This window comes from Gossypium hirsutum, chromosome D13 (genome assembly GCF_007990345.1).
Source record: "Gossypium hirsutum isolate 1008001.06 chromosome D13, Gossypium_hirsutum_v2.1, whole genome shotgun sequence".
NCBI lineage: Eukaryota > Viridiplantae > Streptophyta > Magnoliopsida > Malvales > Malvaceae > Gossypium > Gossypium hirsutum.
Genome location: NC_053449.1, coordinates 59239989 through 59263852, shown reverse-complemented (window position 1 = coordinate 59263852; position 23864 = coordinate 59239989). Strand labels below are relative to the sequence as shown.

Here is a 23864-nt window from a genome sequence, read left to right as displayed (position 1 = left end):
ATATATATATCTCATGCGGATGCTAAATTAAAATGTGAAACATTTTACTTAATATTTACTATGACCAAGCCGAACATGCATATTCAACCATCGCCTTATTCCAAAATATTATAAACTTTAAGGCCAACTTTAATTATCAAGTATATATATGTATATAAATACTAAAACCGCATATGCACACACGTAATTATCTATACAAATATCATTTACCAAAGTTTTTATTTCATCACCTTATAAAAATGCATTTCATACCCCATTTTAACATATATACTTGCATATAGAATCCAACTTCTCAAGTTTAACTTTTCATTAGCATTCAAGACCAAATTCCTCTCTAAAATAATGTATACTTTCACCTATAACCATGTTATATGTATATTAAGCTCATACCTAGTTCGAATAAACCACACACACAACATTTATTTACCTTACAATTTTCCTATAATGTCAAACCAAAACCAAAATGTGCATGGTCTTTAATCCAATCCAAAATCGAGTAGAGCAAGCTAATTAAGCCATATTCGCATGGCTTTAATACAAATATACTCTCAAAAGAAACAATTTCAAACTAGTCTATACATGCCATAGTTTCAAGAAAATTTCAGCTTAAAATACCGTAATTATCCAATAGTGTGATAAACTTTACTGACGATCCCAAACTCGTAACCACCTCAAAATCTATAAGACAAAATAAACAGACACAAACGCATACAGTAAGCATTTTAAAGCTTAGTAAGTCAATAGCATAGATAAAATTTAACAAATAAAATAAAAGAACAATTAAATTATTTATAAGGATATTATACATCTCTTGGTTACACTTTCAATTCCATATACCTTTCTATTAAATCTAAACATACCTTAACTCATCCATATATAAATATATATATATATATAAGCCTTCGTTATGGTAGCTTAGTTATCAACTAAGCCAATTTACATCTCTAAATAAAATTGGTAACTTATAATATTACAAACACTTATGATATTTCATTCCGAATAGACAACTTACCTTATTTCCATTCATTCATTTAATTAATACATACCTGCAGATATAATTCATTCACATGTCCGACTACATTTAAAATTACATTAACAAGAACTTTCTGAACACACGTTTTAGATAAATTCACCGGCACATAGCCTGCTAGGCTTAAAGCCTGATTCCGTACACCGGCATGAAGCCTGCTAGATGTATAGTCTGAATATTTCACCGGCATTAAGCCTGCTAGACGTATAGTCTGAATATTTCACCGGCATTAAGCCTACCAGGCACAAGCCTGAGAATCTCAAATACAAAGACGCTCTTTCGTATAGTTATTTATAATTACATAAGTCTTACTCAGTAACTGCATATCCGTAACATTGAATTATATTCGATTCTTCATAGTAAACTTACATTCGGACCACATAGGTATAACTAAAAAAAAGCATTACATTCAGCACAAATGTTTTTGTAATCTATGTTCGAACCCTCTTATACCTATAAAATTCATAATTTTCCAGCTTAAGAACATGTATATACGTATATAACTATGTTCTAACAATACGCACAAAAATATATGTAATTCATAGTATTTAAATTTTATTACAAGAACTTATAATATACTTTAGAACCATATCTTTAACTCATAACTTAAATTCAATCCAAAGAATTAAGCCTTACATTCGAATTTACACATCTATGTATATTTATTCCACCATTTGTTTTGAATCATTGAATTTATAGCATATTTAGCTAACATACATGAAACGTAAATCATTAACATCAACTTATTAATATTAATTCTTATATTCGGCTATAATCTATAGGTAAATTACAAGGTTTTATTTAATTTATACATTTTAAGTTCTAACTTATCATATGTGTGGTAAAAAAAATGTATATATATATTCAATTTAGATAACATTTACTTGCTAATTGACTTACCTCGGATATCGGCGGACACGATCGATTACTCGACTACTTTCGTTTTCCCCCGATGCAATTCCGTTTTCTTCGTTCTTGATCTAAACATATTCAAATTTAACCTTTTTATTCATCAAAACATTCAATTAAATCCAAAAATACATAAATGGGCAAATTATTATTTTGCCCCTGACATTTTACACTTTTTACAATTTAGTCCGTTTTGCACAAAACACGAAATACACAAAATTTGCCCACACTATGCTAGGGCCAAATATTCATAGGCTTCATAAAAGTCCACACATTTCATTTATTTCACATTTTAGTCCCTCAAAAATTTATTTTCACAATTTTAACCCTAATTACTCAATTTCACTAAACATTCAAAGACAAAACATGTTAATCCTTTACATATCTTTCATATTTCATCATCAACTATCACAAAGCTCAAGCATTCATTAATGGCATATCTCAAAATCACCATCAAATTCTAAAATTAAAGTATGGGTCTTGTAGTACACAAAGCAACGATCTCAAAAATATAAAAATTATCAAAAACCGAAACCAAAACATACCTTAATTTTGCTATGGAAGTGCCGAAACTTTAAAAAGCCATGGAAGGTTTATTCATTTTCACTATTCGGCTAAGAAAGATGAAATATTCATCTTTTCATTACTTATTTTTAGTTATAATATTATAATTTAATTAATGACTAAATTAACCTTAATTAAATAAATTATAAAACATATAACTTAAGGGCAATATTGACCATTGCTGCCCACTATCTACTAAATGGCCTAATTTCCATTTAAAACCCTCATTTTTGAAAGACAACAACAATTGGGTGCTTTTAAGTTTGACCTTCTAAATTTTCATTTTACGCGATTAAGTTATTTTATCAAATTGAGCACTCAAACGATCAAATTTTTATACGAATTTTTTACACATATCAATTCACATACTGCAAATACCAAAAATAATTGAAAAATATTTTTTTGACTCGAATTTGTGGTCCCGGAACAATTTTGTCCGATTAGGGTCAAAATCGGGCTGTTACATTTTAGCCATCAAAGGAAAGACAATTGAAAAAAATTAGGGAAAGGGACCGTAGAAATACTAATTGTGTAAGTGATTGGAAAAATATAAAGATTAACTGCTCCAAGACTAGAACCCAACAATTTAGCCAATTAGAAATTACTGAACCAACCTTGACCAATCAAAACAGAGAAAATTCTTAGTCAAATCCTTAATCTCATCTCATTATTGACACACATTTTCCCTTTGATGTTTAAGTCTTTTCCATTCTCTTTATCAGCCCAACCAATAACTGTCGTGGGTTTACGCTGATTGGGGAGGGAAGCAACAAAAGTGAATGGAGATCCCATTATAACTAAGGATTTTCCTGGTTCCGGAGGATCCTGTTACAGGGGAACCAGGAACAGCGAAGAGCTTTCCTCCGTCTGACTCTTTGGTATTAAGAATGTTGGTTTTAAGAATGAGTGATTGCCCTTTTCCGACCTTTACTGCCTAACTTGAAAGCAGACATCTAATGCATTCCACTTATTAAACAGGGTTCTATGGTCAGTCTGCGACCCCTGGACGCCGAAGGCGTCCTTGGAGTGATCTCGTAGTTCCTATAGGGTGGAGATGATGGGGTTGGTCTATGGATTTTCCTTCCTTTAGCCGCATTTCGCTCAAAGATTTGAAGGAATATAGTGCATCAAGCTGTTCGCGAGGGCCAACTTTATCCTCTTCCCTAGGGATCCTAGATGGGGGAACCTAGAGGAGTCGCCGACTCCAACTACCGTCCATGTAAGATCCAGACGAGATCTGACCAACCGCCCATCCTACCTCTTCTACGTTCTTGACAACCCATCTTTTTCTTACTAGAGTCTTTAATTGACATGTTTCGGTCCTCTTCTCCGTTACTTAGAAAAAGTGAGCCACCGGTTCAGGTACAAGATACTATCATTAACGCTTGGACAATTAGACACCCAACCCGTAATCACAGTGACCCAATTACAAGAGTGGAGCTCGCCAGTTACAAAAATTTAATTATAACTTTTTACATTTTTTGGGATTACTTATTTTATAAAAGTTTAAAGTTTATATATATATGTAATAAAATATTTTTTTATAAAATACAGGTGGCACGATTTGATTGGTTATCAATTTTTTTTAACATCTATTAGGAAAATGGACTAAAAACTATAATGTAACGTAATGATATTTTAGGTATCAGATTGAGCTTAAAAAATTAAGTACCAAAATGATAAAACATGTAAATTTCAAAGATTAAATCGTAAATTAAGCCTTGTTTTTTAATAAACTATTTTTTTAACAATGTCATTATAAGTTCGATTATATTCACTCTTTTTATACAATACTTAAAATTACTCATAACCCAGTCCTAATCCATAAATAAGAGTATAATGTAGTTCAATGCACTCGAATTCATACTTTAATCTATTAAAAGCAATACTCAAACTAATCAAATTAATACTCAATCGATTTAATAAAATTTTTTATCATACAAATTAATAAAAAATGAATTTAATTGGACCAACATTTACTATGGTCTAAATCCTAATTGTTCTCTCAACCCCACATTTCCGAAGTGACGTAGTCCACCCAGCTTTTCCTTTTCCTTCATTTTCCTTTCCCCCAAACAATTTATAATTCAGTAAAAACTTGAAGACAGATTAATTTAGAAAAAAAAAGAAAAGAAAAATAGAAAACAGAGAGAGAAAGGCCCTTTGGTCGAATCAGTGACCGAAGGAAGGCCAAAATCAATCTGAATATCCATATCCATTTCTAATTATGCCGTTTTCAAGGTATTCATTTTCATTTTCTTTCATTCCTGGAAAACCCCTTTTCTCTCCTTTGTTTCTTCTTACCAAGAATCGAAGGGGAAACAGTTGGGAAGTAAGGAATTGGAAGGGAAGTTATTAACTTTTTTATTTTTAATTATTGTTCTCTCAGGAATTTTAGTCTTCTCCTTTCTGGAATTAGGGTTTTGCTTTGGGGATTTTAGATGCTATCTTCTGGTTACCTTCCACGTTGGATCTCTGCTCTTTTTGCCTCCATGGGGTCAGTTTTTTTTTTCTTCATCTCTTCTTATATTGTTTATTTGAGTTGGATATTTATCACATCAGTCCTCTTACTCTTAGCCTTCTTGGATTATAAGACGGGAGTTTTAATGTTTTGTTTGTGTAGCTTTTTAAGTTTGCTTTTGTTAGTATGGGATTTTGGGTTTATTATTATTTTTTTTTTTGTGCTTACTTGTGTGATCAAAGCTATAAGATGAGATGTATGTGGGAGTTTTCGATTTTGGATCATTCTTTGCTTGAAGTTCTGGGTTGCTGATTGCATGACACAAGCGTTTTTGTTTCGAGATATAGATAATAGGTCTTATTAATTGGCTCTGACTGAGAGATGCTTTGGGAAGAAACCTTGTTGTTCATTTGTTGTATTTTCAGAGCTTATTTACATACTCTTTACCTTCCCCTTGGTGGGAACATTCAAGGCTAAGTACAAAGCACTTTTCGGTGCTGCCTATTTACAATTTTGAGGCAGTTTCTTTTATCTACTATGATTGGATATGGATGTGCAAAATATAGTGGTTAGATATGTACAACATGTCGTGTAGATTCGGCAATACATATCGGTTTGAGGGCTCATAAGGTTTCTGCAATTAAGCTGTAGGTTAAGGGGTTGGACTGGTACTTGTGGTTTGCGGTTGCTTTTAGTGCCCAAACAAATTCAATCCTTGACATGCTGGTTCTTGTGGCTTGTGGTTTACTTTTAGTGCCAAAACAAATTTAATCCTTGACATGCTGGTAGTTGTGGCTTGCGGTTGCTTTTAGTGCCAAAACATAGCAACTTTTCTGTAATTGATTATGTGTTCAATGTCACACATTTTGAAGCTTCATTTTCTTTGATTATTTCGAACCTCAGTTTCATATGCTTATTTCAGATGTATGGTTGCCAAGTTAATGGCTTTGTTTTCCTTGTACAAGATCCAGCATTGAGTTGTTATAGTTGATTCCAATCATACATGCGATTAATCCTGGTTTTTAACAGAGCAGTGGTTGTCTTGGATGCTTTCGGCCATCTAAGGGTCTAACTACTCAACACTGGAAATTGAAGAGATCTAGCTTTTCTGAAGATTTCTGGAGTAGCAGTGCATGTGAAATCGAAAATAGTCCTCTCAAGCCCCAAAGAAGCATTTCATCAATCAGTATATTAAGTCATTCCCTTGACCTTTCTGGCAGCACTAGCCGTCCTTCTGAATTTGTAAATCATGGCAAGTTCATATGTCTTAGACAATCAACCTCTTTTTTTGGTAATCATATCAAAGTAAAATTTCTGAATGGCATTTTTGAATTTGCAGGCCTTCTTCTTTGGAACCAAACAAGGCAACAATGGGTTGGAAATAAAAAGTCTGAGAAGCGGACACAACCTCGAGAATCCATGTTAAGGTTAGAAATTTTCATTGTTTTTCATAATTTTAAAGTAGGGAAGATTAATTGGGATAAAGAGAATGCAAAAATCCTCTAGAATACCCTGATTGACAAACTTTTTACACGATCTTGTTTTGCATTTCATATTTGTCACAGTTACAGTTGCAATTGGAATGCTGTCGATGATAGTTTGCATGGGAGCACTAAGCCGTTCCCGAAGCCACTTCCACTTTCTGTAAGTTTTTCACTGCCGACCAAACCGTTTCCTGTTAAAAACATCATTTCCGCCTTGTATGGTTCCTCAGGTCTTGTTCGGTTTCACTGACAGGAATTGGTGGATTTTCTAGACGATGTTTGGGAACAAGAGGGCTTATATGACTGAGCAGAATGATGTAAAAAACATAGGGAAACATTTTTCCAGGAATTTAACGAGATCGTCCTGATCCGTTGGATTCTTCCACTGTATATTATTTGTACTATAGTTTACAAATCCTTTTGGATGGAGATGAAAATTTAATATCAATGATCCAAAAGAAAAAAAGGGGATCCAATATTCTAGTATTTCTCTATCAGTTTATTGGACCCTTCTCTCTGTGATTAAAAATACAGTCATTTGTGGATGCATATACATACGGGGAAACAAAAATAGTCCATTCTTAAGTTGCAAAAGACTGATCCGATTAGAAGGGGGCCATGCCATAAAAATTTGGCCAAACATGACAGTGAAATAGTTTCTCTTTTCTGATATTTCTTGATAACCAGACAATGAGACAGATGGTGATTATCCAACTAAAGCAATTTGACTAATGAATGATGGAACCATGTCATGCATATGTTAAATGTTTCAGATAATATCATTAAAATATATGCTTTATTATTATTGTTGTTGTAACTGATTAGTATTAGTAGTGATAATAATTATGGTTGAAAATAAAAACAAATGTGATTCAACATGATGACATGATTAATGAGTCACTATTTGGAAGCATTCAGGGAATTTGACGATAAATATGGCTTTGGCTTTGGCTTTGGCTTAACACTGAAAACCGGGGGGCGTAGGGACCTACACCACACCATGCTTTAATGATAAAAATTTCTTTTGAAACAAATGCTGAGGTTTGCTTTTTTTCTCTTTAGACCATATATATCTGTACTGACTACTGAGGCGGCAACAACCTGTACTTTGAGAAAATTGTCCACTTAATCCTTATATTTTAATTAAATTAATTTTAATCTCTTTATTTTTAAAAATTTAAGTTTTTAGTCCTCTTGCAACGATAATTATTAAATTCATTAACTTAAGGTTTGCTATTTCTAAAATCTGATATGGCAAACATATTATCATATATGTAATGCTATGTCGGCTAGTTATTTTCATATATTACTCACTAAACATTCAATTAATGGATTAACAATCGTCATTTGCGTTAAAATTGAAATTTTAAAATTCGAAAAGTATAGTTACTTAGAATGATTCATCTGGAGAATAAGGACTAATTCTACAACTGTACACATAGTACAAGACTAGTAATTGAATTTAATCAAACAGATTTAACTTTTGTTGTTTGAGTCAAGACTAATATTGACTAATTTGAAAAGTATAGGAACTAAAATTGACCAAATTATAGCACATGGATAGAATTTAACTATACAATTATATATAAGGCCTTCTTTTAGGGGTGAGATTTGTTTGATTTTTTTTTTTGTTTTTCTCATTTTCTGAATCGGTGGGCATAAGAAACCAGTTATTACCAAACCGCACTAAACTAGTTTGGTTCGAGTTTTTGGTTGCCATATTATTTTTGGGCTTTAAGCTTTTGGACTTTATTTAGACAAAATTGTCTTTGAATTTGGACTTTTCAATTTTAATTAGATAAAATTATCTTTGTTTTGTGTTTCTTAGACACTGTTTGACTCTTTTTTTTTTCAATTATTCATAAAATCTCAAAAGTATATTCATCTAAAAAATAATTTTTAAAATCTATAATTATAAATATTTATTAAAAATTTAATTAATTCTTAATTTAATAACTCTTAATCTTCACTCATCATAATCAAATGTTAAATTATTTGTATTTAATAATGTGTAACGACAACAAAAAAGACACCCATCTGGAAAATGTTAATAATGATAACCAAAATTTTATAAGTTTTAACAAATAATAATAGAAAAAAAACATAGTACATAGTACATATAAGAAAAAAAGAGATGAACACTTCAATTATTAGAAGTTTTAACAACAATAACAAATAAGCAATGAATTTGTGAGAGACTGAGGTTGAAATTAGATTTAGGATTTATTTTTCATTTCATTGTAGAATTAAGTGTAATAAAAGTTATATTTAGAATTTAGAAGCAATGAATTCTGTTTCCGGTTTTGAATGGGTTTATATTTGAGATTATATGTTCAAAAAATATTAGGACTTTTTTTTTTAATTTTAAACATGTTTTGGGGCTTTTCAATATCCAATATAATAAGCTAAAACCGAATCGAATTTATATGATTTGATATGATTCAATGACATCGTCTAATTGAAAACGAACTAAACTACAAAAACCCGAATCGAATTAGTATATTTTTTGATGATTAAACTGGCGGCTTATTAGTCATTGAATGATTAGTCCCTTGGACTTTGATGCCTACGTAAACAACTTTTTGCATATATATATATATACACATAAATGAAAACAAGAGTCTAATAGATAACCCACTAATCTAAGGAGGTTCCCACTTAATTCAATCTGTCTAAATTATTAAAATAATTTGCATAACAATCTTTTAAAATAATTATTTTCACCTTCTATTTAAAATTTTATCAAATCACGTCAAAATAGATGTAAAAGTAAACATTTGTTAATTTTAATGACATGACATCGATGTGGTAGTCAACAATTAATTATTATTATTTAAAATTTAAATAATGTAAGTTAGGTCTTGAACTTATCAATTCCTTCCATATTGAGGCTTGAACTTTTTTTATTCAAGTTAAATACGTATAATATTCCAAGTTTTGGGTTTTTCTTTAATAATTTCATTATGGATTCTGATTATATTTGTACTTTTTTACACAACCCATAGTTCATTCCCAAATCATAAATAAAAAGATAATGCTCTTCAAGCTCACGTTATCTTACATTAACAACAATATCCATGTTAATCGAGCATTTTGAAGTTTTATATACATGGATTTAAATCTAAAATAATGAAGTGTGTGTGAAGATAATTAAAATGGGTGATGAATGTACCTAACTTGGGGATGGCTAACATTGGATTTGTATTATACCCCACCAAAACAGAAATAAAAACTTAGGTAAGACAAAAGATTTAAGAAGCTTCCCCCACTCCATTAAATATACCCAAATCACTATAAATTTTTGTATCTTATTCCCAACATGCCTTCCAATACAATTTCCATTCTTCTTCCTAACTTAACCCATAATTATTGTTGAAAATTATAACCTATTTTTTATATTTCGAAAAGGAAAAAAATTCCAGGGGTGAAGTTAGTTTGGGCCAAGCCAATTTGAATAAGGATTGAGAAAAAAATGGACTAAATTGAAAATCGATTTAAATTAAGGTATTTGAATAATTTATGGAATGCATGTTTAAAAATTGTGACTATTCGAAATTAATTTTTTATTTAATATATAATTAATTTTAATTTTTTTATGATATAAAAATAAATATTTTATATTTGAAACAGTAAAAATAATTTAAAAATTCTTAAAAGATTATTGTTTTTTAGAAATATTTATGAAATTTTGTCAAATAATATTTAAAAGGCATCAAACAAAACTCATTTTATTAAAATAAGTCTAAAAAATTAATATGGAGAAATCGAGAATTGAAGCGAATTATGATGGATGATTCAACCAATTTAGAAAACCCGATCGAACCAACCTCACGCTGGGTCAATTTTAAATTTGTATTATTATCCATCAAAGTCATTCAATTTTGAGATTTCAGTTGGTTAGGTTTGATCATTTTAAATTTGAATATTTTAGGTTAAAATTATTTAGGGTTTAATTTACCCTACTAAGTTTTTGAGTTAAAATTAGAATTATTGACATATAGCTAAGTTAAGAGTAGCTCATTCCAACACTGGATTTTACTGGCAACGTAAAAGCTTAGCTTAATCGAGTGTCCAAACAAACGCTCGGGAGGATAACAAAGCGGGAATCGAAAACCAGAAACGGCAAAAGCGGTTAGCGGTATTGAAATGGTAGGGGGAGAGAGAAAGAAGAGAGAGAAAATCAACAACGAAACGAAACCCCAAAAAATTGGGGTCAAGTTCATTGCATTTGGGTTCCTTTCATCTCATGTGCATTATCGCACATACCCTAACCCCTCTCCTCTTCCTAATAAAACCAACCCCCTTTCCCCTTCCCTCACTGTCTTTCGTTCCTTTTCCTTTTCTTACTTCCTTTATCTCTCCTTTTTTTTGCCCTATCTGATAGGGTTTCCACGTCCTTCTACCTTCAATCTTTTTCATGCATTCCTGTTTTCAAGCTACACACGTTGAAGTTTCGGTTTTCTTCCTTGTTGGGTCTCTCTTTTTTGCTCTCTTTGGAGGGTTTTGGGGCGAGGAACGGTGCAGATTTGACCTCCCGGGGTTTTTTGAGTTGTACTCATGTCAAAGCTATTTTCTTTTAGTGGTAACCTCTTCTTGCTAAAATTCAGCTTTTTTTCTATTTGGCTGTCTTTGGTTTTCGTTTATGTGTAACTTTGGTTTATGGATCACACCCTTTTTGTTGTGAACAAATTTTAGAAATTTTGGGAGTACATTCGGTAACCTAGTGTACTGATCAAAGATCATAGATGATTAATGGCTTTCACACACACATACACACATATTTCAATTTTGGTGTTACCATGTTTTTCAATGGTATTTGGTTTTGAAGTCTTGGTTGTGAGTTACTTGAATTCATGTTGATATAGGGAAATAAATTTAGTTGGTTTTTGTGAAGACTTGGTGGGGCAGTGAAGTAGTCTAGTAGTAGATCAGGTTTCCTTAGAACTTATCTGTTTTTTTGTTTCCTTTTTTGTGTGTGTCATTAGTTTTCGGCTCATGGGTTGACCTGTACAAATCTGATATATTGAATAGCTTGATCTTCTAGAGGAGAGCTTGGTTAGTTTTTAGTTGAATCTGTCAGTGGTTTTACTCATCTTTCAACTTGAAAGCTATGGAGGTGTGCTGGTTGTAGATCAGTCTATTTTGAATGACTTGTAATCGTTTGTTCTGAAATATATGGTTCTTTAGGACTATATCTGAGATGGAATTATGTATTTGTCATGGATTCAGAGCTCCTTCTTGTTCATGGATCTTATCCTTATTGTTTCTTTATATTTGTTGGACATGATATTAGTAGAGATGTGGTTTTTGAGAGCTGCATGCTGTTAACAATATCCTTGACAACTTGTATTTAAATGGAAATATCTGTCAAATTCTTTAATCCGGTTTCCTTATGGTATTTTGCTAGATTGCTTTGTTCTCATAAACCCTTCTGATATTGGTTTTCAGGAAGTGATAATTTTTTCCCTGGGGGGTCAATTTACCCAAACCCCAAGGAGTCAAGTCTCTTTTTCTCCCTTGGACATCATGTGGATGTATATTTTCCTCATCACAAGAGGTCCCGCATCAGTCCCCCCATTGTTTTCTCTGGAGAAAGGGTTGAGAAGAAGAACCCATCAATTGAGATTCTCCCTGATGAATGCTTATTTGAAATCTTCAGATGGTTACCTGGAGGCCAAGAGAGGAGTTCCTGCGCTTGTGTTTCCAAGCGCTGGCTTACGCTTGTAAGCAACATCCACAGAGATGAAATCAATGATAACAACAAGGGTGGAGTTGTTTCTAAGGTTGAAGATCAAGATGTTGAGGGTGATGGATACCTCTCTAGGGTTTTGGAAGGGAAGAAAGCAACAGATGTTAGACTTGCTGCTATTGCTGTAGGAACTGCAAGCCGTGGAGGATTGGGTAAGCTTTCTATTAGAGGAAGCAATTCCACATGTGGAGTGACTAACGTTGGGCTCAGGGCCATTTCCCGTGGGTGCCCTTCTCTAAGGGTTCTTTCATTGTGGGATTCGTCTTCTGTTGGAGATGAAGGTCTGTTTGAGATTGCTGATGGGTGTCACCAGCTAGAGAAGCTTGACCTTTGCCTCTGCCCTGCAATTACTGATAAGTCTTTGCTTGCTGTTGCTAAGGGCTGTCCTAATTTGAAGGATCTGACCATTGAGGGTTGTGCAAACATTGAAAATGAAGGCCTCCAAGCTCTTGCTCGCTGCTGTCCGAATCTAAAGGCTATTTCGATCAAAGACTGCCCCCTTATAGGAGATCAAGGAATTGCGAGCATGTTGTCTTCAGCCTCATTTACCCTCACAAAAATAAAGCTCCAGGCCTTGAATATCACCGATGTCTCTCTTGCTGTTATAGGACACTATGGCAAGGCAGTGACTGATCTTTCTCTCATTAGTCTTCCAAATGTGAGTGAAAAGGGCTTCTGGGTAATGGGTAATGGTCATGGGCTACAGAAATTGAAATCTTTTGCAGTTACATCCTGCCGTGGTGTAACGGACTTGGGACTTGAAGTTGTCGGAAAGGGTTGCCCAAATTTGAAACAGTTATGCCTCCATAAATGTGCTTTCTTATCTGATAAAGGGTTGGTGTCTTTTGCCAAAACAGCTAGTTCACTAGAGAGCTTGCAACTTGAGGAGTGCCACAGGATCACCCAATTTGGGTTTTTCGGTTCCCTTCTTAACTGTGGTGCAAAGTTGAAGGCTATTTCTCTCGTGAACTGCTATGGTATAAAGGACCTAAACCTGGGATTGCCTTCTGTATTGCCTTGCAAATCCCTTCGATCACTGTCCATCCGTAACTGCCCTGGTTTTGGTGATGCCAGCTTGGCTGCATTAGGGAAGTTGTGCCCTCAGTTGCAGCATGTAGAGTTGAGCGGGCTTCATGGGATATCAGACGCTGGGTTTCTTCCATTGCTTGAGACTCGTGAGGCAGATTTGGTGAAGGTTAATCTCAGCGGTTGTGTTAATTTAAGTGACAAAGCTGTCTGTATCATGGCTGATTTGCATGGGTGGACTCTAGAAATGCTGAATCTTGAAGGTTGTAAGATCAGTGATGCTAGTTTGGTTGCAATTGCAAAGAACTGTCAGTTACTCAGTGATCTTGATGTCTCCAAATGTGCAATCACTGATTCTGGAATTGCAGCTCTGGCTCGTTCTAATCAGATCAAACTGCAGATCCTTTCTATGTCTGGTTGCTCTAAGGTCTCTGACAAAAGCATGCCTTCACTTCGAAAACTGGGTCAGACCCTGTTGGGGTTAAACCTACAACAATGCAAGGCAATCAGCAGCAGCACAGTTGACCTACTCGTTGAGCAGCTCTGGAGGTGTGATATCCTTTTCTGAACTAAATTATCAACAAAACAAGGTTTGATCAAATCAAGAAGCCTATAGATACCCTTTGTGAGTAGCAACAGTTTGTTTAATTTTTAGGTCCATCAGTTGCGAGTCCTCTATCTTCCCGAACTCAGTCCCTTTTCCAGGGAATACGGCCATTCTCCCTTGTTTTTTTTGCAGGTTCCCTTTCATCAAAGACCTGTTACTAGATTTTGAATCCTGATAATGGGTGTTGGTTTCTCGATGGCCGAATTTCCCCGAGAATACAGTTGCCTAGTTCTGGAATTTAGAGTATCTTTACAGTTTGTTATGGTGTTTTTGCTTAGCCTTTTGGCTAAGCTTTCATTAGTGTTGTAGTTTGTTCATTGTTGGTTTTACCCAGTCTTTCACGTTTTTGAACTCAATGTTCTGCACGTGATGGTTGGGTTTTGGAGTCATTGGTTGCTTTTGGCAGTTCAAAGTTTGGTGACCAGCTTTCATATGGGTTTTGGCCATGGCAGCAAGCAATTTAGATACTCTGCCATGACAACTCTTGTAGTTGTTTTTTTTTTTTTACCAAAACCCTACTTTTACTGGTTTCATTTGGCTTTGAACTGTTGTAATCTACGACAGCCTGTCAACTATAATGAAATATTAAACCTGGCATTGGAGGTCATCTATGTTTATGTTCCCCATTATGATAAATAAAAATGATCAAACTTTTGATGTCTGTAGAAATGATGTGAAGTAGGAATATGATTGTGGTAATGGGAATTTTGCTGTTGATTTGAGGTGAGGTTGGTATTTGTGGCTGCATTCAACAAAAAATCAAAGGGTTGTCGGGAAGAGAGCATCAAATGAAAGGTTACTAATAGATTCCTATTTGAAAATAATCTGAATAATCACCAAAATATCCATTATTATAATCACCAAATACTATTAAGAAAGCAATCAATAATTGAATAAAATCATTTAAGCTATTATTTTTTCAACCAAATTAATTGAATTAATTGATTTTTGTGATTTTTTAAAGATTTATTTAATTATAAAATAAAAGAAAAAAATTACAAATTATGAAATTGATTGAATTTTATTATGGTTTGATTATGGTTAGGGCAACGAATTTGACAAAGGAAATGTATTGATGGTTTTTATAAAAAAAAAAATTAATTTCTTAAAATTTAGAAAATATAAAAAATATATTTTTTCTATTGTTTAATAAATTTAACAATTTTTAAATTTTAAAAATGGTTTTTATAATTTTTTGAATTTTTAAAATTTTTAAAAATTAATTAAATGCTGACACGTCATTCACGTAACAATTCACGTGTATGCAATATTAGTAGAGTTAAAAAACGTTAACTTTTTCATTTATTTTTAGGTAATTTGATAAAAAAAATGCCAAGTTTAATAATTAAAAAAGAGCTAAAATTTAAATAAAAAGTTAAAATAATTTTTTCTCTAAAGTTGAAAGCCAAAGAAATAATTGTACAAAAAATATTATATTTTTATTAAGCATATATTACGTTTGATGCTTATTTACAATATTTTATATTTAAAATTTAACATAAAAGTTTTTATCAATTTGAACTAATTAAGTGGATAATTTGGTTCAGTTATTTAGATATTTAATTATTGGCAAGTAAATATTTAACACTAAATTCACTGTCCGCATTAAGGGTTAGTCCCTGTAAAAAAATTGAAATTTTAAATTACACTTCGATTCCCCTAAGATGATAAAATTTCTTTATAACTCCTTTAAAAACTATGAAATAATATGTTAATACAGTGATAAAATTATACTTTTACCTTCCTTAAAAAATATAATTTAATCTTAACCCCTAAAATAAATTTCTGACTTTATCCCTCACTATTTTAATATTGAATCAAAATATTAAGTAACTATTATCCAAAAAATAATCAATTAACCTAAATAAACTGTCTAACCCAATAAATCAATTCGATTTATTGAATTTGACTGATTTTTTGTCTACCTACTTAGCCAACAGAAAAAAATACAAATTTAAACTTTGAAGATGAAATTATTAAGAGAGGCGGTCATATGATCCCTAGACCATAAAACAAACACGAAAAATACCCAAAAGAAAATCTAACAAAAAGAAGTAGAAAAAACCAATAAAAGAATGTAAAATTAAATAGATAATCAATCTCTGCAAATAGCAAGACACTAATTTCATAGAACAAACAGAGAGCAATTTACACAATATAAATGGACTTAAGCAGGTTTGGCCAACAGCAGACAACTTCAGAAACAAAATAAGCCATCCTTGAACAACATAAATTAGGACATACAATGCTGCAAACAACCTCAGCAACCTTTGCAAACCTACCGAAGCTGCTGGATATCGGAGAAGACAAAAGACGACATCATCATCACTCATAATGTAGAAGTTTCCAGTTTCCATGCCTTTGATCATCAAATAATTCAGTCTCAGTCGTCCTTATTTATGCAAAATGAGGTCGAGAACTTTATATACTAGTGTCCACTTAAAACCATTGCCATACTTAATGCTCCACCGCAATTGGCTCTTGTTCCAAGTCTCCAATCACTGGCCCTAGATCTAAGTCAGGCTGACTTCCACCTGAATTAGCTCCGGAAAATGCCTCCAGTTGTTGAATTGGAGATGATTCTTCATTTTTCAAATAAGATGATGCGGTACTCTCCTCCCTTGTTACTTTAGATGTTGCTTTCGGTTTAGTTGTCGTTTCCTGATCAGACTCCTTGGATTTCTGTTCCTCATTTTTTGCACCGGACAAACTTGTCTTCTGAGAAGGCAGTTTGGGAAGTGATTTCCTCTGTGACTTCTTCGCATGGACAGGAGAAATCACTTTGGCAGAGATGCTCTGAGATGCTTTCTCATCCAGACTTAGCCGGCCTGGTTGGTGATTGTTATTGCTGTTACCATCAATGTCTGAAGGAGTTGAGCTTTTCCTCCGACCAAGCTTTGGAGATTTAGCTCTTGTAGGTGGTATCTGCACCCAAATAATAGACAATCATTAATGTTGCAAATATTGAGAAAGTCACTGCTGCCATATATATATTCGAAGGACCAGCTACGGGAACATTCAACTAACCTTCTTTAATTCCACCTTTGGAGGTGTAGGTTCCTGATAGAAGCTTGGCATTGGAGTCGCTTTGAATTTCAAAGTCTTCCTAAACATCTTAATCTCAGCTTCTTGAGTTTCCTGCAGAGAATCAAAATATCGTTATGATAAGAAACGAATCTGGAGCATGAGCAGTTACATTCACAAAAGAACACCTTAGACTTGGCTTGCAAATTGCTCTTTTCTACTTCCCTTGCATGAATTTTTTCCTCGAGTTTATTGTAGAACTGCACAACACAATAGCAAAGACTTAAAAGTTGAGCAAAATTGCTGCAAGAATAGACAATGTAAAATGCAAAGGATATATAATATAAAGCACCAACCTCTTTCCTTTTCTCAGCCCGTTCATCGCACTTGAAACTGAAACCATAATTTGGAAGAGTACCAATCTTATGAACTTTAGCATCAGCTGCCGTCGGGCTTCCATGATGCAATTAAGGATAAACAGAAACATGTCAATTAGAAAAAAAAAAAAAAACCTATAAGCAACATTGCAAAGAAAACTCAAATCGCAACACGTTTCAACACCCATAATCCCAGATAGAAAGTATAACAAAATGTTGAAACCGAAAAGGATACGATGATTCTGTGTCTCCTTCAACTTTATTCAGAGGCTTTAGCTTCGGTTTCTCCCTGTAACACACAATAGAACAGTTGAGAAAAAGCAGGAGCATAGACCAGTCATCATGCAGCACATTAAGCCCAGTTAGAGCTTGAGAAATTCAAACAAAAGAACAAGCAGTACATACGCATTGCCTGCATCTGGTTTTTCGGAATGCTGTTGGAAGCACAGAGAGAAGAGGAAAATAAATTATCAAAAAGCGCAGGAACAATGGTAACAATAAAAAGGGGGAAAATGCGCTGAAAAAGAAACTAGTACAACCAACTCAAACCTTGGATACATTGGCTTGTCTTTCGTTCAATGATCTACTTTTAAGAGGCTCTTTCATACGTGGATTTGTAGCAACAGAACCACCATTCGGAGCTGGCACTGTTGCCTTTGCAATCTTTCCATCTTTACGTTTCTTCACTAAAGCTGGAGAAACTTTTTTGGGAACAGAGGGCTTTTCATTCTTGGTCTTGCCTTGAAACTTATCAGGTTCGGATTGTTTCGGATTATCTTTGACTCCCCCTTCCTACATGCGCACAGAATCGGTCTAATGGTAATTAATAAAAGACTCAAAAACAGAATGTACGACCTACTACCTTAGAATCAATCAATCCACTGCTTTCCACACACTCATTTGGCCCTTCTCTAGCTTGTTCAGTTGCTCCATTGTCATCCATTTCATTATATAAACAAGTCTCGAAACTTTCCGCAATGGTCCCGTTCGCATTATCTGTAACCCCACTGTCATACGCATCCCCGGACGGATAAACACCATTTTGATGGGCAACCTCAAGCCCACCCGCGGACGATACGGTATCGGAATCCATCACACACTGTAACAGGAACAAAACAAACTAAAATGCAAGGCTAATTACACTAAGAAACAAGCAATGAAAAGGGATTAACACTTAAAATACCATTTTGATGGGTATTTTCAAGCCAACCCAAATCAGATCCCACACTATAGCAGGAATAAAACAAAACAAAACTGCAAGCCTAATTACAGGTATAACCAATTAAAAGGAATTAAACTTGCAATAAATTAAAATTCTCAAACCTACCAGTTCGAAAAAACACAATTTTCCCAGAAAAAAAAAGAATATATATTTATCGCATTTGTAATATTCTCTGTTGCTATAATTTAAGAAAGAAACAAACAAGAAACATTAAAGTCCTTCATATTGGCAGATAAACAGCAAACAAAAAAAATCGAATTAAAAAAAATCAAGAGTTGCTTTCAAGATATAAAAAGAAAGGGGGATCGAAACAGTGAAAAACCGAGTAAAATCGATGCTTTTTAAGTATAGTGTAAAGCTCCAGTGACTGAGTACAGAGATCTTCAACGCCACCAAACAAACAAGATTTTTTTGTTGTTGTTGAAAATTTCAGTAATTTCCTTGTTACCTTGTAAAGCGTGCGACAAATCAAAACTCCATGGGAATGAAGCCTAGAAGGAAGTAGCGAAGGAAAATGGAAAGGATCTGATAAAAAGGAAGATGGTAAGATAAATAAACAGTGAAGATACAAGATCCAAGCACTACTTCAAAATTAATAAAATAATCGGAATTTTTTGAAGGTTGTAAGTTGAAATGTCATTTTATGCTGAAATCCATTTGCATTCAAGGTCACACTCTCTTACAAGACAACAAAATGATAGATGTCCGAAAATCTCCCCCAAAATACGGTTTTTAAAATAAAATACTATTTTTTTACTAAAAAAAAGAAAATACAAATTTTTTTAAAAAAAATCAATAAAATTACTACCGTTTAAGTACATCAATGTAAAATAAAAATAAAAATCAAAGGGTTTAATTATTTTTTTAAAAAAGATTTAAATTTTTTTATCCATTTTGAAAATTTAAGTAAATGAAAAAAACTTAATTATTTTTTTGGAAAAAAATGAAGGTTTAAGCATTTTTTAAATTCAATAAAATTACGGTTTTTAATTGCATAGTTTTTTTCTTTGGATATTCTCCATGATTGTAAGTAAAAATACATTTGCATTTAAAAAAAATTATTTTAAATTTATAATCGAGAAATTAATCTGTTTACTTAATTTGCTTTTTTAGGAGGTGTTTACTTAATTTGTTAGAATCTCATTATCATATTCAACGAAATAGAAATTTTAGTCAAATTGAGAGTTACTTTAAAATTGCTTTGGTAGAATAAGTTTTACCTCGATTAGTATAAATATTGTTGTCAATGTAAGAGAACGTGGGTTCGAGTACGTTAAAGCGTATTATCCTCTTATTTATGGGTTGGGGAGGGGTTGTAGGTAGTTTTAGGTATTGTGTCAAAAAAGAACAAATATGATAAGAACTTATAATGAGATTGTTAAAAAAAATAGCATTGTTTTGGAAATGTGTTTTTGAAAATTTTTATTTAAGATTTGAGTGTTTAGCAATAGCATGATTGTTTGAATCGGACCAAATCATATCGGTCAGTTAAATTAGTTAGATTGGAAAAAGATCGGGATATCGATTTAGAGAAAGACATTAAATCAATTGACCTGAGAACTGATTGAACTAAAATTTTTAATTCTTTTATGAATTACTAATGATTTATTTAATTGAATCGGATGGATTAGTTGGACCAACGAATCGATGGTCTAACAAGTTCGACATCAGGCCGGTTATGAAAACCTTGATTTTTAGTCCCTATAGTTTTCTATTTTATTCAGTTTAACCCCTATCTTGATTTTCCAGCTCCTCATTTCAATACATATCCATATCATATTCGTAAAAATATTTCTTCAAAATTTCCCCCTTCCCAAAATGGTAAATTTTCACTTTTAGTCCTTCAACTTTAAAAAATTTGCAATTTAATCATTACTAAATTTCATTATTCATACTTTCTCTCTTAATAATTAATTCACCTTTTAAACATTTATCCTTTCTCAAATATTAAAATTTTGGGGTATTACATTCTCATAGTGATAATTATATGCATGATTGTTAGACTTAAGATCACCATTGTTTCAACATTGTGAGTTCTATGCTTTGACACAGTTAAATGTCTTCCGTAAATGGTTGAGTTATAAAGACTGTTTATGGGTATGCCATAATCCATGTAATGGGATGAGAATGATGAGAATGACCAATATAGGATTTGTCCTTACATAATGGGAGTGATATCCTGAGTCCTTTGATTGGGTGAGACGAGAAATGTATGACTATACTCAAATGAGTTAATATAAGATATCGTACTCATTTATTTATCTTAGTCTACTCGAAATTTTAGAAGTAAAAGATTATACTAATGTGTTTGTTCTATGAGTTGTGTTCAATCCAGATATCACAAGAAAAGGGATATACTACATGATAATATTATCATAGAAGGTTATGTCGAACCACGACTTTCTGTAACTTGGGTAGCAGTGATGCATTCCTAGATTCACTCATTGTTTGTAGCATTAGAATTATTTTAATGTTACTACTAATGTTATAGGATCCTACGGAGTCACACTCTATGGTTAAATCAATTAGAATTAAAAATAGTTAGGGTTATTTTTAACTATCACACGGGTTAAATTATTATAGAAATGTTCTTATGATTAATTTAATCTGATAGATTTAAATATTAGACACGATATGAGTACTTACTTGATGCACACACATAGATAATCCAGCTAAAATAAATATGAATTGGGTTTCATATAATTTTAACTAGTATATCTTTATTGCAATTACTAAATAAGGATTTAATAAATTTCAATCAAAAAAATATTTTAGGGAATGATGTAAATTGTTATCCTTTATGGAAAGGATATCATGTTTTTTATAGAAACCACTTAAATCACTCTATGAGAAATATTTTGAATAAAAGGTACGGTACGTCTTTATCCCTTCTTTGAGGGTTACTTGAAATTCATTTGTCTGGCAGCAAAAAGTGTTTTCAAAATTCTCTAAAGAAGTGTTGAGAGTTTTTCTGATCGTTCTTCTTCCAAGTGGATACTGTAAAGGCTAGAGCGAAACTCATTGCAACTATGTTCGATTGAGGATTTCAACGCTTTTCTCAAGGTGTACATTGTTTACTCATACCGATTTAAGTATTGTTTCGTACTGTTTTTAATTCGAATTCGTTCCTCACACATGGATCCATTAGTTGTGATCACTAGAATAAATTTTTTTCGTGTCACGAGGTATGTTGGCTTTCCAAAATATTGAGCATAGGAGTGAGGTTGTAACTTGATGAGTGGGTTGGACTTAAATCATGTCTTGTACTTGTTGATTTATAGTGAGTTACTATTTGAGTAATACCCTACAGATGTATGAAGTTCTCAAACTGTGTATAACCAAACTTTAGTGTTCATCTCTTAATTTATAACTATTAGTAAGATAGTCTACTTGTCACTGAATGAAAATCTGAAAAGCGCAATAAACGAATTCTCATTTGGTATCAGAGCTAGACACTTGGCACATTAAGCAGAGATCCAATTGTTGAATTGTTGTTGAGATAGAGAGAACATCAATTCCAAGATCATTATGTTGAATGGCATGAATTACGCCTATTTGAGGACAAAGATAAAGGCTTTTATCAAGTTCATGGATGAAAGAACTTGACGTTTGATTCTGACAGGTTAGGAACCCACCAACAAATGATGTAGTTGGTGTAAAACTTTTAAACTTGAAGTGACTTGGACTAATGATGAAGAAAAATTAGCAAATGCAAATTTTAAGGCCTTTAATGCAATTTTCTGTAGAGTAGATCCACATGAGTTCAAGTGCAATTCTAAGTGTACCCTTTTTAAATGATGAAAACACTTGTCTTTTCCCTTTATTTTCTTTGGCAGTTAGGAACCTACCTTTAACTCGACCATCGTTTGGGTGGCTAGTTATTGCTTGCACAATTGATTTGTCTTTATCTTTCATTTGCTACTCCTTTGTCACTCCTCGCTCTTCTACCTCTTTCTTCTCGCTCTCTTCTATTTCTTCCCATTCAATAGAATAATGCTCCTGCCATTATGGCGTTTCTCGACCCCAGTTGTTCAAATGGGGTGTTTGTCTCATTCCTTTTAGAGAAGAGCTTAGTAAAAGTCCTCACTCCCATCTATTCCTTGTAGAAGCTTCCCACATTTTAATGGAGCTTTGTTTCCTCTCCTTACTCAAGGTTTGTGTTTAGGCATTTCTTGAGGATTTCAAGTAGGGACTTATTGTATTATGGTGTTTGTCGAGCTACCTCTGCTACGTTGATTTGTTGTTGAATGGGAAGAAATAGAGATTTGGTGTCAACATGCTAGATTTGTTTTAGGAAGTTGATGCTTCGTATGATGGTTTGACTCTTACCCTTTTGAAGTCTGTTCAGCTTTCAAGGTGGTTGTTGGTGGTTGCTGTTGAGGCCTTTGATGTGATATAGCCTCCCTCATAGAAGGCAAGCATGTCAACAATGATGAGATGAGGTTATTAGGCTACGATGCCTATTTGAGCATATGCACAAAAAGGCATACTAACTTCTAGATATACGACTCTTCAATTAAACAAAATGATCTACTCAAGCTTTGTTATAATGGTCAAAATTTTTTTAAAAGAAAATATTTCCTTTCTTAAAATCATAAAATTTCAACTAATTCAACTTTTATTAGCTTCTAATTTAATTTGATATTATATGTTTTTTCAAAAGAAACTTCATGTTGAAAATGGTACTTATTTCTTTGATTCTTCATTGTTAAGGCTCATCCACTCCCTCCACATGGCTGTGATATATCATAATATTTCAACAATACAATATATTTCATTGGTTTTTTTTTCTTCTAAATTATCATTCAATAATTGGGTAGAGACTAGAAACTAGCAGCCTCTTAAAACCATCAATTTAATTCATGGAAAAAAACAACATTGGGTGGTAAATGATTTCTGTTTAGACAATTTTGCCCTACAAAAATAGGATGAAAATATAATCTCAAGAAAATAATAATGAAAAAGAACCCTCAAGTTTCAAAGGCAAGGTATAATCAATGTTAGAAAAGCTTGGAGGAGTCACTGTCAAAGAGGAGACATCAAACATTAGGAGTTTGGTCATATATAAACTGTCCTATACATATTAAAATTGGAAGGGGACCATAGCAGATAATTACAAGGCAGAATTATCATGCTTTCCTGCAATGATTCCTTTGAGATAAGAAGTGTTTCAGAGTTTTGAAGTTCCCTAAACTTAAATATCCAATGGAAGCTTTTTGTTGGTTTATTACATGATATAGGTTTTGTAAGGATTGACCCGAGTCCGACCCGGGGTTTACAACATGCTTGGTCTACACTTATGTCTGCATTTCTGCCTCTTTCTTTGTCTCAAATCATTGGAAATCATGCTTGCTCATTCTTCATCACTGGTCATTGAGCTTTTGGGCATAAAGTGGTCACCTCTTTTCATA

General features: G+C 33.0%; 3 protein-coding genes and 1 long non-coding RNA gene across 7 annotated transcripts; 2 read left to right on the top strand and 2 right to left on the bottom strand.

The window, feature by feature from the left end:
* Window positions 1-347: 347 nt before the first annotated feature.
* On the bottom strand, window positions 348-2569 carry LOC107888414 (uncharacterized). Its single transcript, XR_001681364.2, has 3 exons — window positions 2485-2569; window positions 1931-2010; window positions 348-678 (listed from the first exon to the last, which is right to left on the bottom strand). It is a non-coding gene; the product is annotated as an uncharacterized lncRNA (long non-coding RNA).
* Window positions 2570-4515: 1946 nt separating this feature from the next.
* LOC107888413 (uncharacterized) lies at window positions 4516-6934 on the top strand. 3 transcript variants are annotated; one of them, XM_016812517.2, is made up of 6 exons: window positions 4516-4744; window positions 4893-5000; window positions 5999-6216; window positions 6304-6391; window positions 6530-6608; window positions 6702-6934. In XM_016812517.2, the coding sequence occupies exons 2-6, from the start codon at window positions 4945-4947 to the stop codon at window positions 6753-6755; spliced, it is 495 nt and encodes a 164-aa protein (XP_016668006.1). In that variant the 5' UTR covers window positions 4516-4744; window positions 4893-4944; the 3' UTR covers window positions 6756-6934. The 3 variants fall into 3 exon arrangements, with proteins under 3 accessions (XP_016668006.1, XP_016668007.1, XP_040965263.1); XM_016812518.2 differs by having other exon boundaries at window positions 4536-4744; window positions 4923-5000; XM_041109329.1 differs by having other exon boundaries at window positions 4536-5000.
* A 3643-nt stretch (window positions 6935-10577) lies between these two features.
* LOC107888412 (EIN3-binding F-box protein 1) lies at window positions 10578-14495 on the top strand. Its single transcript, XM_016812516.2, has 2 exons — window positions 10578-11030; window positions 11897-14495. The coding sequence occupies exons 1-2, from the start codon at window positions 11006-11008 to the stop codon at window positions 13789-13791; spliced, it is 1920 nt and encodes a 639-aa protein (XP_016668005.1). The 5' UTR covers window positions 10578-11005; the 3' UTR covers window positions 13792-14495.
* A 1436-nt stretch (window positions 14496-15931) lies between these two features.
* Window positions 15932-19172, bottom strand: LOC107888411 (protein WVD2-like 6). Of its 2 annotated transcripts, none has more exons than XM_016812515.2 (9): window positions 18902-19172; window positions 18094-18330; window positions 17781-18023; window positions 17637-17665; window positions 17467-17520; window positions 17211-17307; window positions 17043-17114; window positions 16858-16968; window positions 15932-16755 (listed from the first exon to the last, which is right to left on the bottom strand). In XM_016812515.2, the coding sequence occupies exons 2-9, from the start codon at window positions 18322-18324 to the stop codon at window positions 16288-16290; spliced, it is 1305 nt and encodes a 434-aa protein (XP_016668004.1). In that variant the 5' UTR covers window positions 18325-18330; window positions 18902-19172; the 3' UTR covers window positions 15932-16287. The 2 variants fall into 2 exon arrangements, with proteins under 2 accessions (XP_016668004.1, XP_016668003.1); XM_016812514.2 differs by having other exon boundaries at window positions 17211-17310; window positions 18902-19171.
* Between the last annotated feature and the right edge of the window lie 4692 nt (window positions 19173-23864).

Bases quoted from the DNA above. Each gene is read 5' to 3' on its own strand.
- LOC107888411 (XM_016812514.2), bottom strand. From the start codon at position 18,324: ATGGATTCCGATACCGTATCGTCCGCGGGTGGGCTTGAGGTTGCCCAT. The intron at 18,024-18,093 runs GTAGTAGGTCGT...GTGCGCATGTAG, and splicing joins GTGGATTGATTGATTCTAAG to GAAGGGGGAGTCAAAGATAA. The intron at 17,115-17,210 runs GTTGGTGCTTTA...TGTGTTGTGCAG, and splicing joins GGGCTGAGAAAAGGAAAGAG to TTCTACAATAAACTCGAGGA.
- LOC107888413 (XM_016812517.2), top strand. From the start codon at position 4,945: ATGCTATCTTCTGGTTACCTTCCACGTTGGATCTCTGCTCTTTTTGCC. The intron at 6,217-6,303 runs GCAAGTTCATAT...TTGAATTTGCAG, and splicing joins TTCTGAATTTGTAAATCATG to GCCTTCTTCTTTGGAACCAA. The intron at 6,392-6,529 runs GTTAGAAATTTT...TATTTGTCACAG, and splicing joins CCTCGAGAATCCATGTTAAG to TTACAGTTGCAATTGGAATG.
- LOC107888412 (XM_016812516.2), top strand. From the start codon at position 11,006: ATGTCAAAGCTATTTTCTTTTAGTG. The intron at 11,031-11,896 runs GTAACCTCTTCT...ATTGGTTTTCAG, and splicing joins AAAGCTATTTTCTTTTAGTG to GAAGTGATAATTTTTTCCCT.